Source organism: Prinia subflava, chromosome 15 (assembly GCF_021018805.1).
Source record: "Prinia subflava isolate CZ2003 ecotype Zambia chromosome 15, Cam_Psub_1.2, whole genome shotgun sequence".
Taxonomy (NCBI): Eukaryota; Metazoa; Chordata; class Aves; order Passeriformes; family Cisticolidae; genus Prinia; species Prinia subflava.
In genome coordinates, this window is record NC_086261.1 from 3931409 (window position 1) to 3946043 (window position 14635).

The 14635-nt window shown below is 44.6% G+C and overlaps 1 protein-coding gene across 1 annotated transcript; it reads right to left on the minus strand.

The window, feature by feature from the left end:
- Window positions 1-228: 228 nt before the first annotated feature.
- On the minus strand, window positions 229-9229 carry ARRDC4 (arrestin domain containing 4). Its single transcript, XM_063412480.1, has 8 exons — window positions 8801-9229; window positions 7717-7783; window positions 7297-7444; window positions 5409-5511; window positions 4450-4706; window positions 3636-3798; window positions 3007-3161; window positions 229-2892 (listed from the first exon to the last, which is right to left on the minus strand). Exons 1-8 carry the CDS (start codon window positions 9144-9146, stop codon window positions 2836-2838), a joined length of 1296 nt encoding a protein of 431 aa, XP_063268550.1. The 5' UTR covers window positions 9147-9229; the 3' UTR covers window positions 229-2835.
- Window positions 9230-14635: the final 5406 nt, after the last annotated feature.

Sequence of the window (14635 nt, forward strand, 5' to 3'; positions counted from 1 at the left end):
CCAATTAGAGCTCACATCCCTCAAAATCCTAATGGGTAAGAGCCCCTATTACATAATAACATGGGTGGGAGTAGGCCCTGTTTGATCAATTTGTTCCAGTTCTTGGTTATGAATAGTTCAGGGAGCTAAAACAGTGACAGATGAAGGCATAATTCCCAGATCAGAGATCTGTAGGGTAGAGTACAGGTATTTCCTGACATAGCACCAAACCAGAGATGAACAGCACAATGTAGATTTGACACTTTTATTAACAAAGAACCCATGGGGCTCATTCATTAGTACAAAATACAATCATGTTCCTGTATGTTAAACAGCTTTTTTTATTTTGTCTCTTTTAAACTGTTTCACAGTTATCAAAACAAAGCCCCTGCATATTGAACTTATTATTGTGCAAACAGTGATTATTTTTAAGGATCAATTTCTGCACTAAGTCAAGTGCCAGAGAGCAGAACTTAATCTTGATTTCACCCCTCCTTTGAAGGGCTGTGTGTGCTTCCTAAGAAACACACAATAGTTGACTTTTTTTTTTGCGGCAAACAATCTAAGGCCACAGTTTATCTGCAAAGAATAAAAAAACAACTCCAAGATTTTAGAAAAGAAAAAAAAAAAGCACATCTTTACCCTTCATACTGCTGTTTGCTTGACCATAATTATACCAGGTAGCACACATCACCTATCAGGTATTACAGTCCAAAAAAGCACCTAATGTTCTTTAAGCTAATATTTTGAATTATTACCATGCAAGTTAATACATGACCAAATTACTTTTCAAGTAACTATAATGGTAGCTGTTTTAAGGAAAAGATGCTTGTTCCCTTTGCAGATGATGTGAATGAAAATCCTGCATTGATTGTACGGGCAGGCCCTCACTTAAATAAAAAGGCATGAGAGCTACACCTTGAGAGTTAAATAATAATTTTTAGAATGTCCTTTCTAAATCATGCACTCGAATTTTGGTTAAAGCTGCATTTGCTATAGAAGACAATATGCTGCAAATGAAAGGAGTAACTGCAGTTTGGAAACGTGAATTTCCACCAGTCTGTCTTTCACATTGATGCAAAAGTGATTTGAGGTGAAGTGCTAGAAATTAGACAATGTAAGGAAGTTATACTAAAAGAAGACTAAAAATATATATCCGTGTATGCCTGTAGAAAAATCCCTGCTTCTTAAGTGCAGACAGATTTCATAAAAATACATTTAGACTTTGTTTCAACTGCAGTTACTGATGAAATGAAGGAAACTCGATTACTATTTTTGTAGCTACCAGAAAGTACACTGTTTTACCACATGAAGCACCGGGTTTTAACCCCAAACCCTTCTGTAAGACATAAGGAGTATTTCTAGGAGTCCAAAATCCCCTGTATTTCAAAGACAGGGCTGTAAACGTGCATGTTGACAATGCTGTTTTCTGCTTCTCTAAGTGATCTGTTGGTGATTATTTACTGATCCCAATTGATGGCTGGCAGGAAGCAAACATTCTACTTTTAAATGAAGGCAGCAGAAGGGCAAGTAAATGCTGTGCCTTCACTCTTAGCAGCAACAAACCCTCTCTGTTCTAAATGACCTGAGGAGGAAAACATTAAAATATTGCACCAAAACAAAATTAGACAGCAAAAACAAACAAGGAAACACACCAACAAATATAGTATGGATAGCAAATGACCAGTGCAGCCCCTGACAATAGATCTTTAGACAAAAATGCAGGAGTAATGAAAAGCTTTGTGCCATTACCAGAGGACTTTGTTCTCCTGATGTCTGCTTTCACTTCAGTTATAAGCTATGTCTATTCTGGGTATATTTACACCTCTCCCTACACCTTGTATCTCATTCACTAACCACAGAAATCATTTAGGGTCCCTTTTAGAACCTTGAAGTATACTGGAGCTTTAACAAGACTTTTTTTGGTCTCAAATCTGACCATAAGTAAATATCCAAAACAGAGGTAGGCTTATAAAGGCTTTTGAATAAATAAATATTGTCCATTTTGCTAAGTATATCTGCTGCTGGCAAAGGGTTTCTCCCTTGCCATGCTTCCCCTTATCATGCTATCCATAGGCTTAAGATGCAGAAGAAGAACTCACAGTAGAAGAGGTTAGAATAATTCCCTTAAGAAATCCCTTGAAAGAAAGCATAGTGCATAAGCTTGTCTCAAAGTTCACTGTTCTGTTCCACACTCGTGTCTTGCATTCAGGAAATGGTTGCCTTCATAACATTGTGTAATAGCCATTCATGTCCTCAGGATCATGGTAGATGAGGAAATAGTACCACTTGGCAGCCATGAGAAGGGCAGGTTCCCATCACACATGAAGTAAAGACTTCGCCCTGTGTTGCAGTAGTGTTCCTTTTTTGGATGTAGACAGTGCAAAGCTGAAGCCCCCCGAACACTGGAATCTTTTGGAAATGTTTTCTTACTCCACATTCTGTTCCACTACAGGAGTTCCATGTTCATCCCTATGTACATTCTTCAGAGCGTTGCAAACAAAATATAAATTCTTTTCTCTTCAGAAGATCCACACATCTCATCCTCGTACTTTTGTGTAGTGTATCCTCTTTTTGGAAAACATTCATTGAAGCATTTTTGTTTCAGTATTTTCAGGTACTTCTCAAGTATCCCAAGCTGAGCTGTTCCCTGTTATCCTCTGTGCAGACTAATCCAGCAGGTTCTCTTTTTATCACCAAACGTGCTCATAACCTCCTTCTCCATTTTCCTTTGCCTTTCTCGTACACAGACTGAAGCTTTGAAAAAGAAAACTGTTTCCTTTTTAGCTGCACTACCAGCTTAAGCAGCAGAAAGATTAAGACATTCATCACAATGTTGCTTGTTACAAATCCTCTTCAGAGCATGAATGAAACAGGCTGAACTTCTTCTACATCAGTTGGATGTGGATCAATCTAAGGAGAGAAGAAAGACATCAATTACTGCCTGCAATTCCTGCATTTAGGTATGTGTTTGGGTTTTTTTTGCCATCTGACAATAAAAACACCACCTGCTATTTATTTTCTTACCTCTGAATAAAGAGGCGGAGGCTGAAACCGGAACTCTTGTATGTAAGCAAAGACAGGACAACACAACTGTTCCTCACAGTCAATGGGTGGTGGATAAGCAGGAACATGTCTGGAAAACTCTTCCTCAGACACTACATCAGCATAATTTGGTGGTGCTGAAACACAAGAGATGCTTCCGTCATATTTTAAAGTAATCCCTTACTCACAGCAAGGATATCTGCATTACAGTAAATACAGGACCATGAAAACTGGATTAGAAGTGCACTGTACTCATAAATACTGTAATTTAAATGTTTTCAGTAAACTCAGGTGATTCAGCAGGAATAGGGAGAGAGTGCTGTGCTTTTAGGACAACTCCAGCAGCAAACTCGTGTTGTATCAAGATATATTCAGTAATGAGTAGAATATTCCCACCATCAGAAGTTAGTTGTTTCAGTCAGATGGGGTACAGGGAAACTTCAGGAAGGCTGGAGTTGTGGTAACCCCACCAATGGTTTTGGATCTCAGTTTAAGACTTCTCAAATCATATTTCCACAGCCTACACTCCTGGCAGTGCCCTTTGGCACTGCACCCATCTGCTGCAGACAGTGCTGTGCTGGATTAGAGAGAGTTCAATATGTATTTATTACCTTCAGGGTGTTCAGGCATGGTCAATGCCAGCCAACTCATATCCATACTAAACTGGCTGGTAATGCTGGAGTTTCTGCTTGAAAATCCAATACATGGAATAGTGCCAATCACCAGAGGCATTTCAATCATCAATTTCTTAGCACCAGGAATATGGATATACACCTATGTGACAACCCCCAAACAGAAGAAAAAAACATCATGAGACCCCATTGAATGCTGCTCTTAAAAGCTGCCCTACTCCCTACACTGCAAATTTAAAAATTAAGAGCTTTGTCATCCCAGATATGCTTAGCTAATACCCTGGCAGCTTTCCTCATTTTTCAGCAGCTTCCTTCCTTCTGTAACTCATCTCTAAGTGACATTAAAAAATAAAAACCATCTTGACAAACAGAATTAAACACTTGACTTTCACTCTTATCTTCCCATTTCTGGAAAGAATCACTTGAGGACCCCATTCAGCTTGAAATGCTTTCCCAAAATAATCCCTGCATATCTGAAACTAAGCTGCTTTTTCCTCAGAAACATTTTTCCCTTTTCCATATTATTCCCATCTTTCCATCTCTTCATGACCTTCAGTCTCTCATGTATGTGGTTTATGATATTTATTTTTCACAGAGTCATAGGTTTGGGCTAGAAGGGACCTTAAAGATCATCTAGTTCTAACCCCCTGCCATGTGCTGTGACATTTTTCTCCCTAGATTTGTATTTATTGTAGTTCCCAAGGTAAAAACCTAACAGCTATTTAGTAAATTCTTCTGGTTCCCAACTGAATGCAGTATCTAAAGTCTGTACATTTGAAACCCCAATACTTACAGCTAATGAATATTCTACTCTAATAATGCAGCAGTCAAGTATAGATGGGGATACAGGTGGGATTTTCAGAGTTTTCCCATTCCAGGTATCTGTACTCCCAGAGGCAATGTGGTTTCCTCGGACATTGGCAACCATCTGACGGAAGGTTTTTGTCTTCCCACTGGCCAGGTAAGTTTGTGTTTGGAAAATGGCAGCTTTTGGAACAATCAAACGAGAGGAGCAGTTCTCAATTTCTGCATAGATTGGGATGGCTTCCCCTTAGAGACAGAAAAAGTCCAATGAATAATTTGTATTTACCAACTTTCCTCTGGGAGTATCAAGGCATGTTACACAGCACGTACATCATCTGCAGTGTTATGAGAACAATACTTGCTAAGTTTCCTCAAGCCAGTTTATTTTTTTCAGAGTGGTATCCAGGCAGAATTATAGCCACCTACTATGTTTTACACATAAACAATGATTCATTTAGAAACATTAAGCGTAATATGAACAAGCTATAAAAGCTTTATTTGCAAATTACACCCTGATCTTCCTTTTATATAGTACTAAATGAATTTCAGGATGTTGTATTTTATTTTCGCAATGCATCTCATGTTATCAAGATGGAAGAAGAAGCTCTTAAAAGCTCATTCTTACCAACGTGTAAACCTACACCAATAGGATGTAAAAACCTAATTACATCCCAAGTAAGTATTTTATCCCAGATAAAAACATTTTGTTGCTCTTTATACTCAAATGTACGTGGATTTTCCGTAAGATTATTAACAGGACGTCCTTTCAATTTATATTCCCAACGGGAAAAGTAAGATGTTTTAAAAATCAAATTCATATGGATCTTAATTTACTTCTAATAAACAGAATTATTCTTTGAACTGCAAAGTGTTGGCTTCACTGAGATTAAAAAAAACCCCAAACTATTAGATGCTTAGTATTGACATTTTTAAGGTAACTGCTCTTACCATTACAGTATCCCTTCCTCTCGATTTTGGCACTGAGAGACACTGGCCCAGAGGTGAAAAACCAACAGCCAACCATCTTCTCCTGACTTCTGAGAACAGGTGTCTATAAAGTACAGAGTATTTTTCATTTTATGGGATACAGCTCTCAATCACTTGCCGTTTAGTGTTATGCATTATCAGTCATTGCAGCCCAGATCTAAAATCCACGTGATCTGAATCCCTGAACTGCTCAGTGCAACTGCAGCTTGGCCACCATGTGAAATGGAACCAAGGTTTGTCAACCTCAACATTTCTCTTTTGAAATCCCAGTCTGTATTTAGACTTACTAGGTAACACTGACCAGTGTGTCTCTGTGTGTGCTTTGTCTTCAAAATGAACTTTTTAAAGGTCTTGTGGAGTACTGTGGAGTTCATCCCCATGTTTCTCAGTGCAGAAGAATGCAGAATTAATTTTCTCTGCAAACAACTAACAGTTAAGCAGGTAATTTTTTTTACCTGTGTATCTTTAAGAAAGGATAAATGTGTATAGACACTGGGCTAAGGGGATGCACCTTCATTACTTGCAAGCCAGAAACCCTCCCCCCAGAATTTTAGAGGCATGACAAAAAATATCTTAATTATTCAAGGACTGTTGCACTGGATGACATTTACAATGTTTTCATTAGAATCAACTCACAAGCACACGTGTCAAGGGTCCAAGCCAGGATCAAAGCTACTCCAAATGATTTACTGGGCAGTGGCACCCAGTCAGTACAATAATGCATATTGGTTTTGTATTTTCTTTATTATAATGCAAAAATCATGTTGTTTTGCACTTTTGGTGGTAGCCTTGGAATCCATTAAGACTGGCACTGCCTTCCTGATGTGTCTCAGGCCTCTTTTGTGCAATAACCTGTGGTCTGCTCTGTCCTTACAGAATGTGGGTATGATGCCCTCAAACTCTTAACTACTGTATATAAAGACTATTCTGCTTACAGATGTCACTGCCAAAATACCCTAAGTTCTCTCTAGAATGGATTAAAATGTAAGCATGTAATGAGGGGGAAAAAAGCCTGCTCAAAACATCTCTTTTCTATGTTCACGTTATGATGTTAAAATTATCCCACCATTTTAAATAAAATAGAAATTACTCATTCATATTTAAATGAATAACCATTTAGATCCAGTTGCTATCATGAAAGTGCAAGGTATAATTTTATATTATTTTCATAATATGGGTTGAGATAAAAGAATCCAGCTCATTAGCTTCCATCTTGCCTATTTACTCATTACTTAATGCCTGATCTTTCTTATTACTCTACGGTATTTCCAGCGATTATTAAAAACTCAATTCTTTAATGTGGCCAAATCTGTCATAGGGAAATAACTGAAAGGATCTCTGGAGCAGCTGCGTGCACACACTTCATGTTAGAAAATGACATGCAAAATGCAGGGATACGTAACATAATGGCCAGAGTCTAAATGACAGGCTGGGCATGATTAATACTCTTCTCTAATTACTGTTCCTCAACCTACTATTATTGTAGAGTTTAGGACACTGCAGCCCTGTGAATGTAGTTGCTCTGGTAAGAGTAACTACTCTGTACTCGTGCATTACTATTATTAAGGCTTATTTATGCATCTGAAGCCTGCCTAACTTTTTGGCAGGAGCATCTCTGCCAGCAGGGATGTAATCAATGGTATTAAAAAAGCCACTCTGTTTGCTATTCACACAACCTAAGATCATCTATTTATAGAGAAAAGCTTAGGGAGCTTATATGCTTTCAGAAGTCAGAAAATGACGCTCTGGAATGACATGGGAAGGGTTATGGCTGGATGTGAATGCTGCTTGGAAATGGTTTATTGGCAGCTGGTTTTGCAGGGAGGAGGAGGAGTGGGGACCCTCTTACCAGGAGAGCTGGTGAGCTGACGTCGATGTGGCTGACGACCTGGAGCTCTGTCTGCACGCTCTGGTCAGGCACAGCAGGCCTCTCCAGAACTGCTTTCACGTAGTACTGGATGCTGCCATACTTCCCAGTAAAAGAGGTCACCAGAGGTCTGAAACAAGCAGTCATAAAACCATTACCCTCAATTAATAATTCAGCTGCAAACATTAATACTTCCTGTGTACACAAACGTTTCCCAATTTACAGCTTGTACTTTTAGGGCCTTGAGGAAGCTGAAGCAAGCAAGGCCTGTCTGTGTGGTGTTTGATTAAGATAAAATATAAAGCTGATACTAAAAAAAACACAAGTCAAATTACATTAAGTTAATGTTCCACTACAAGCAGCATCCAGCACAATCCCTTCAGGTTGGATTATTGAACTTACTCTTGAGGGAGCTGAAAGCTGAACGGAAATTCGTGTCTTCCATCTAGAAGAATTAAGTTTTCCTCACCTGTAGGACAAGAATGAACAGTATGTTTCAGTTATTCCAGAAATAGAACAAAGCAAACGCTTTTATAAATTATTTATGTATAAAAACACCCAGATGCAAAAAGTTTTTATTGATCCCAGTGGGTTCTGGACTGTGGCCCATGCTTTATTTTTGCTGTGATGTGATTTCAATGAAAAACAAAAATCAAGGAAACACAGGAGACCTGAGATTCAGTTCAGGACTCTGGCCAATTTCTAATCCAAAATGGCTTCTGCAAAGCACAAAGTCAGTTTCTTTTCAGCAGGACAGCGATTAATTTACTTTTCCAGCTAACAATTAAACTAATTTCTGTGCCGAAAAAACTGCAATTTAAGGTCAGCATGATGAAATACTACAAATCTATGAGCTCCCGATTTATTCATATAGGGCCTACTGTTACACAATTGGCAAGGCCTAGATCTACTTTCCCTACAGATCAGCCAGAGCTGCGTTTCACCCTTACAGGACTAAATGTTGTTCTGGCTTTAATTTTAACGCTGCCGTAGTGCTCCAGTGTCTGCGACAGAGCTCTGCAACAGCGAGTTTCTTCCTCTGCCTCTTTAATCCACTGCATGAGCCCGGCTGCTTCCAGGGTCTTCCACGGCAGCTCCCCAGGAGCCGCTGGCACAGCACGCCCAGCGCCGAGGGAACCCCCAGAAGGGCCGAACCTCTGCAGGAATCCCACCCGGCGCAGGGAATGGCGCTGCGCAGTTTATTCCAGTCCCGCTCCGCGTTTTTCAGCCCCCACACGAGAAATGGCACGGCCAGGGGTGAGGCAGCGGCAGCTCCCCGGGCACGGGCTGAACGCTGCGGCAGCGCCGTCCCGCCGGTGCCCGCTCCTCCGGGCCCCATTTCCACCCGGATCGCTCCCCCCTCGCCTCCCCCGGCCCTGGGCGCCTTCCCGCAGCCCTTCCCCGCTCCCGCAGCGCCACTCCCCCGGGCCCACCCCCGCCGCGGCTGCGGGAGCGGCCGGGCCCGCGCCCCCCCATCCCGCCTCACCTTCGGGCGGGTCCCGCAGCAGGCTCTGCCGGATGTCCAGGTACCGCACCTCCGCCTCCCGCCGCGGCCCGGGGCCCGGGGCCCGCACCGCCACCCCCCACGTGCCCGCGCCGGGCACCGCGCCGGGGCTCTCGCTCCAAGCGACGCGCGCCCGGCCCGCGGCCTCCAGGCGCAGCCCGCGGAGCGGCAGCGGCCCCGCCAGCTCCAGCAGCACCTGCCCGGACACCGTGTCCCCGCTGCAGTAGCCGCCGCTGCCTCCTCCGCCGCGCCGGGCCTCGTCCTCCAGCACCAGGGCCAGCGTCTTCACCGCGCCGCCGGCCCCGGGGCCCGGCCCGGCCGCCGCCATCGCTCCCCGGCCGCGGGGGAACCGCGCTCGCCCTCTCCGAGCGCTTTAAACCCGCCCGTCTCCGCCAGCGCCCGCGGCGCCGCGTCCCGCCCCCGCTCGCTGCCCATTGGCCGCCCCGCGGCCCCGCGCGCCGCCATTCGCCGCGGGCCGCCCCTGCGCCCCCGCCTCATTGGTACTCGGCGGGCGCACGCCCGGAGTGCGTCACGCTGCGTGATCGCGGCGGCGGAGCCAATCGCGTGCGGGCGAGCGCGCGTGGACAGCGCGGCGATTGGCGGGCCGACGGCAGGGCCCCGGCACGCGGGCCAATGGCGCGGCGCGGCCACCACGTGCACAGCCTGTGGGTAAACAGGGAGCGGGGCGGGGCCAGCGCGGAGGGGCGGGGCCGGGGCCTCATCCCTCACCCGGTCACGCCCCTCCGTGACGGGGCCCGGGCGGCGGCGGTGCCGGGGCTGTGGGCTCGCTTTGCCGCCCCCTCCGGGCACTGCCCGCCAGCCCCGCGCTGAGGGGGAGCCGTGCGCCCTTGGTGACCCCGCACCGAGGGGAATTCTTGTCTCTCGGTGTCCCTTGGGTGCTGCCATGGGAGAGAGGGAGACAGCGTAGTGCTGTGTCGGTGTCAGCCTCTCCCGCTGACAGCCGCCTGGCTGGGATTATTAAATATGGAAAAACCATGTGGTGCTGCTGTTCCCCCCAGCTTTGCCTGGAGGTTATTTGCCTGTGTGAAGCCCCTTGTTGCCCCACTGACGAGCAGGAGGAGATGGGGTTTAGCTGTGAATGAGCCGTCCTGGACAGAGTGGAATCCTTGTCTCCACACAAATCCTGTGCGTTTGTGCTCCTTGGTAAAGCAAGAAGCGCCCTGGTTCAAGAACCTGCTCCTCCAGCCCCGCTTTGTGCCTGGGCAATGAAATGGGTGCACCCGCTCTGTGCTGTCACACCTGAGCACAGCATCCATAGGCAACACTTGGGAGACAGAATTAAGAATAAATGCAAAGTTTTACTGTTATGGTTAGATGCAGCAGCTTAGGAAACCCGAGCAAACAGTGGGAGAGTGGTGAATATGTCTGAGTTGGTGGGTGGGCACGGCCAGAATAATCATTCCCACAGTGGCAATAATCATTATTCTGACTATTCGCAGTGGTGAGGCTGTGACAGCTCCATGCCCACCTCTGTTGGAGTCTAGAGGATCTCTCTGACAGCCCTGGAGAGTCAGGGGGCTGTACAGGGGGGTCTGGGATCTGTACAAGGGGGTCAGCCAGCCTCCTACAGAGCCCAGAAGGACTCTGATTCTGGCTTTTATCTATGGAAGTGAATGCTCACATGAAGGAAGAATCACAGATCCTAAGAATTTTGAAGTAGATAGTAGTTTGTTATAGAGTATAAATATAGAGATTAGGATTCATAGTATACGGGGCTGAGAGGACAAGATGGAAGAATTGGGGAGTAGCCCCTAGTTTCCTTGTTCTTGTTCTCATCCCCCATCTTTTGCTGATTTAGACTTTAGAGATTAGTTTAGAATAGAACTGACATGTTAGCGTAGCAAGTTACTATTAGTAATGTTCTGTAAACAATAAATACGTCTTGGACTGTGGTTGGGTCGGGGACACGGTACATAAGGTACGGGGCTCTCTGATCCGCCCCAGTCCAGCGGCAGCCCAGCGCCAGTCCAACGGCGTGTCTTGCTTTGCTGGGGACGCCTTGCAAAGCCGAACAAGAACTGTTAGATAATATGAAATAAACAACCTTGATAACTTGAGCTGCTGGACTCACAGTGTCGTCTCTGCCTTCGGTGTGAAACGCTCAGGGCAAAGAGGAGACAGAAAACCTTATTATCTTGGGGAACAGCAACCCCAAGAAAATACCCAGGGAACAGCAACCCTGAGGGAAGATTTCACCACCTCGGGGAACGGCCGCCCTGAGGGGAATCTCGGGGAACATCAACCCCGAGACACCTCCAGCCAGCCCAAGTCATGCTGCAGACCAAAATGCTGAGACTCCACTGGGTACATACTGCAATTAACGCTGTTCTTGGCCTTGTCGTGTTTTAGGCTGGCCCAAGCTGGCAGCAGGAGGTGTGAGCAGTGGATGATGTGCCTGCTTCCCACGGGTGACCAAGGAGTCATTTCCCTCTCCGAGTCACCTGCCTGCTCGAAGCCTCTGACAGCTGCATCTTCCTGCATTCCTCCATCCCTCTGGGCTGCTGCAAAACACCAGCCTGGTGCTTCCCAGCTGACTCAATTAATTACTGAAATTAGCAAAACTTGTCTTGGGCACACAGAGCCTTGGCTTTTAAATAAATAACCAATCAGATAAATCCAGGTTTCCTCAGAACCCCTCTGTGTCCTGCAAAACGTAGCCTCATATTGAGAATGCTTTCTATGAGGAACCTGCCAAGAGCCAGGTAGGCCTTTGGAACACCTTTTGTTGGCTACAGACTCATACATACATGTGTTAATCAATAGTGACCTGGGGAAAAGGAATGTGCTTACAGATGGGGTGAACTCATGGGCTTTATTTCAACCTTCGACCATTTGGCCTTTGGCATTCTCCAGCTCACAATCAAAATTATGTAAAGAAAATAACTCTGTTATGATGAGGGTTGTTTGAATATTTAAAGAATTGTTACCTGTTCACATCCCTTTGTGCATTTGAAATAATTCTTTACGAAACTGCAGATGTTGTGTTTGGGAATTGTGGTGTATAAAATTGTGTAGGGTTTTTTTTTTTTAAGTTCAATTAAACTCCAATGTGGCTAGTTTTGCATCAATCTTTTCCTTCTATGCAGTTTTTCACGTTGACAAGTATCAGGTTAGTTTTGTAGTCAGCCAAGAGACCATGCTTGGATATGCAGACTGAATATTTGCTTATTTGATGAATTTAATTAGGTACAATATGTGTGTGTGCAGACTGATTTTGAGAGTATGATACAGAGGGGAAAAAAAAGGCAAAATCCCACAACTCCCTTTTTCCTACATGAATTAGATCCTGTATAAAAGTAATTAATTCTCTTATGGGTTTATGCAACCATTCAAACATTGCCTCCCTTTCATTCTTTGCAAGTGCAAATGAGCTAGATAGGGAAATGAATAAACATGGCAAATTGCTTATGAAACAAAACATTACCCAGAATTAGAGAGAGCTGAGAGGCTTCAGTAACTCGAGCAATTAGCCTGTAGAGGACACAGTTAATAGGCACATTCTGTCACAGTCAGGTGATACTTGTTCCAGATGTTTGTTTGCCCTTTAATAGATCTTTCTTTTCCAGCAAGAATCAAAAACCAGGACGTGTTATAATTATTATGGAGTGATTGGTTTTCTCATCCACCCATCTTCCTGGGGTTTGAGGCATTTTGGTGACGTTGTAGCATGAATGGTGGAAAGCACCACATGACTATTTTAGTCTCTGAGAAGCCACAAGGAAGGAAGAGGAGATGAAGACTCACAGTGTGGGCGTTTTTGTGTGACTGGTTATCTGAGTGTGGGAGTAGGTGTGAAAGAGCAAGAGATTTATTAGCTTGATTATATTTTCATTCCACTCCTTTTGCCGCTTTATTCGGGACTGTGTGAGAAAGAGCTGCCTGAACAACTTAGAGAATGCAAAAATTAGTTTGTAAGAGTAAAGAATACACAAAGAAAGGTCTCATTGGAGAGTATCCACAAAGCTGTGAACAGCTCTAGCAATAACCACAGATTCATCATGGAGGGAAAGGAAGTAGGAGAACATCTTCCTACAGTAGCTGACTCTGCTGGTTCATTTGGGAATGGCTTCTGTGGTCAGGTCATTGAATTTAGATGGATAGTTCCTACATGCAGTAATTACCTTTTAACTCATTTCAGTGCACATGTTGAAAATAGGGCTATCAAGGCTTGAACCTGCCAGAAGAGTTTTGGAAAGTACGGAATCAATTCCAACTTTCCAGAGCAGTAAGCACACACAGTATGTAAATAAGCTTTTTTTTTTTTTTTTGGTGGAAGATATAAGATAAGAAATGGTCTCAGTAACAGCTTCTTGTGCCAAGAAGGTTTCTGTTTTCCAAGAATCCAAGCTGTAACTGGGAAAGAAGTGAGAAACTCGATGAGGATTTGCTGTCCTCTTCCTGCTCGAAGGGAGCTGAGACACAGCTCTTCATCATGAGTCAGGCACCAGGAGTTTGCCAACTAAGCCTTTCTGTTCTTAATAGCCTGGCAGCTTAGAGAGTGAAGAGCTATTTCTGATACTGGAGGAGGACTTGGGGAAGTGTCTGTGAGAGCTGCTAACAGCTAATTTACAAACTGAAGTTCCTTTTTGAGCTTGTTGTGCTATAACATCCATTCAAGCATCTTTCTTAGCTGCTACCAAACACAACGGGTAAAACCCCAGTGTCTGAGCTGCAATTGAGGTCAGTGGAAGAGCCACGAGCCAGGATGTGTGTGAGGGAACAGGGTGCAAACCCCATCCTGACTTTTCTGCATGGGAGGAGGGATCTGTCCTTTTACCTCATCCTTTATCTGCAAACAATTTCAACTATTCCAGTGGCTCTGACAGATTTAGGAAGCAGTTGGCTGAGAGCAATGTTTATCCCTGAAAGCAGATATTACAGACCCTGAAGTTCCACAAAAGCCCTCAGAAAATAAGGCTTTTGTTTTTCCCCCAGATACCCAGAAATCCTCATTCTGGAGTTGTTTATGGAGTCAGGACAGGGAAAGATGAGAGACAATTCCTTTCTTTCCCTAGTTCCTGGCCTTTTACCAGCGAGTTCCTTTATCAGCACTGTGCCAGAAATGCAGCCCTGAGTGGAGCATGAATTCTCCCTGGCTTCCCAATCAGCACGAGAAGGCGACGAATGGGTGCTGGTGACACTTGCTGTCATGGACAGGATGGTCTTTTATTGCTTTTATTCTGTTACCCGTAATTGAAAGGTCAGCCAAATTTTTCTTAGACAATTAAGTGACATTTACAGAGAGGAGATTGAGAGCAGCCAGAGATGCTTTTCTATGTGATGCTGCCCAGCTAGTCTGATCTGTCACTACAGCCAGTGTGTAAAACACCAGGATGGATGCATTTAAGGGTTATGCTCTTTGTGGTATGTTGAGAAAAGCAAATTCTGAGATGCTTGCCCGGTAATCTGAGGGTTTTATCTGGGCAGGTGTTAGTTCACACAGCCCAGTTCGACAAAACACATAGGCCAAAAGACTAATCTGAATTCAAGGTTATGCCTGGAAAATCCCAAATGAGAGTAGGGGAGCCCGTGTAGAACTCTGAGGCAGAGGAAGAACAGAGTAGGTTGCACGAGGCTGATGACAGAGAACCAAACCATCGAGGCTTGTGCACTGTGTGAGTCATTGGCTCACACGTGTGACTGCCACACATCCCACCCTCACCTTCCGAGGGCTGGCAGAGCTGTGTCCCATCCCTGCCTCAAGAGGCTGGGACAGAGGGAGAGGTGGTGCTGCAAGCTGCAGGGGATCCTTTCTACTTCCAGTGGCAGCACAGAGCCAGGACCTTCTCTGTCACC

What these genes read in the sequence shown, in the direction of transcription:
- ARRDC4 (XM_063412480.1), bottom strand. Translation starts at nt 9,146, where the DNA reads ATGGCGGCGGCCGGGCCGGGCCCCGGGGCCGGCGGCGCGGTGAAGACG. An exon ending in AGCTTTCAGCTCCCTCAAGA is followed by an intron (nt 7,445 to 7,716) that starts GTAAGTTCAATA and finishes TGCTTGTTTCAG; the next exon opens with ACCTCTGGTGACCTCTTTTA. An exon ending in CATGCCTGAACACCCTGAAG is followed by an intron (nt 3,162 to 3,635) that starts GTAATAAATACA and finishes CTTGTGTTTCAG; the next exon opens with CACCACCAAATTATGCTGAT.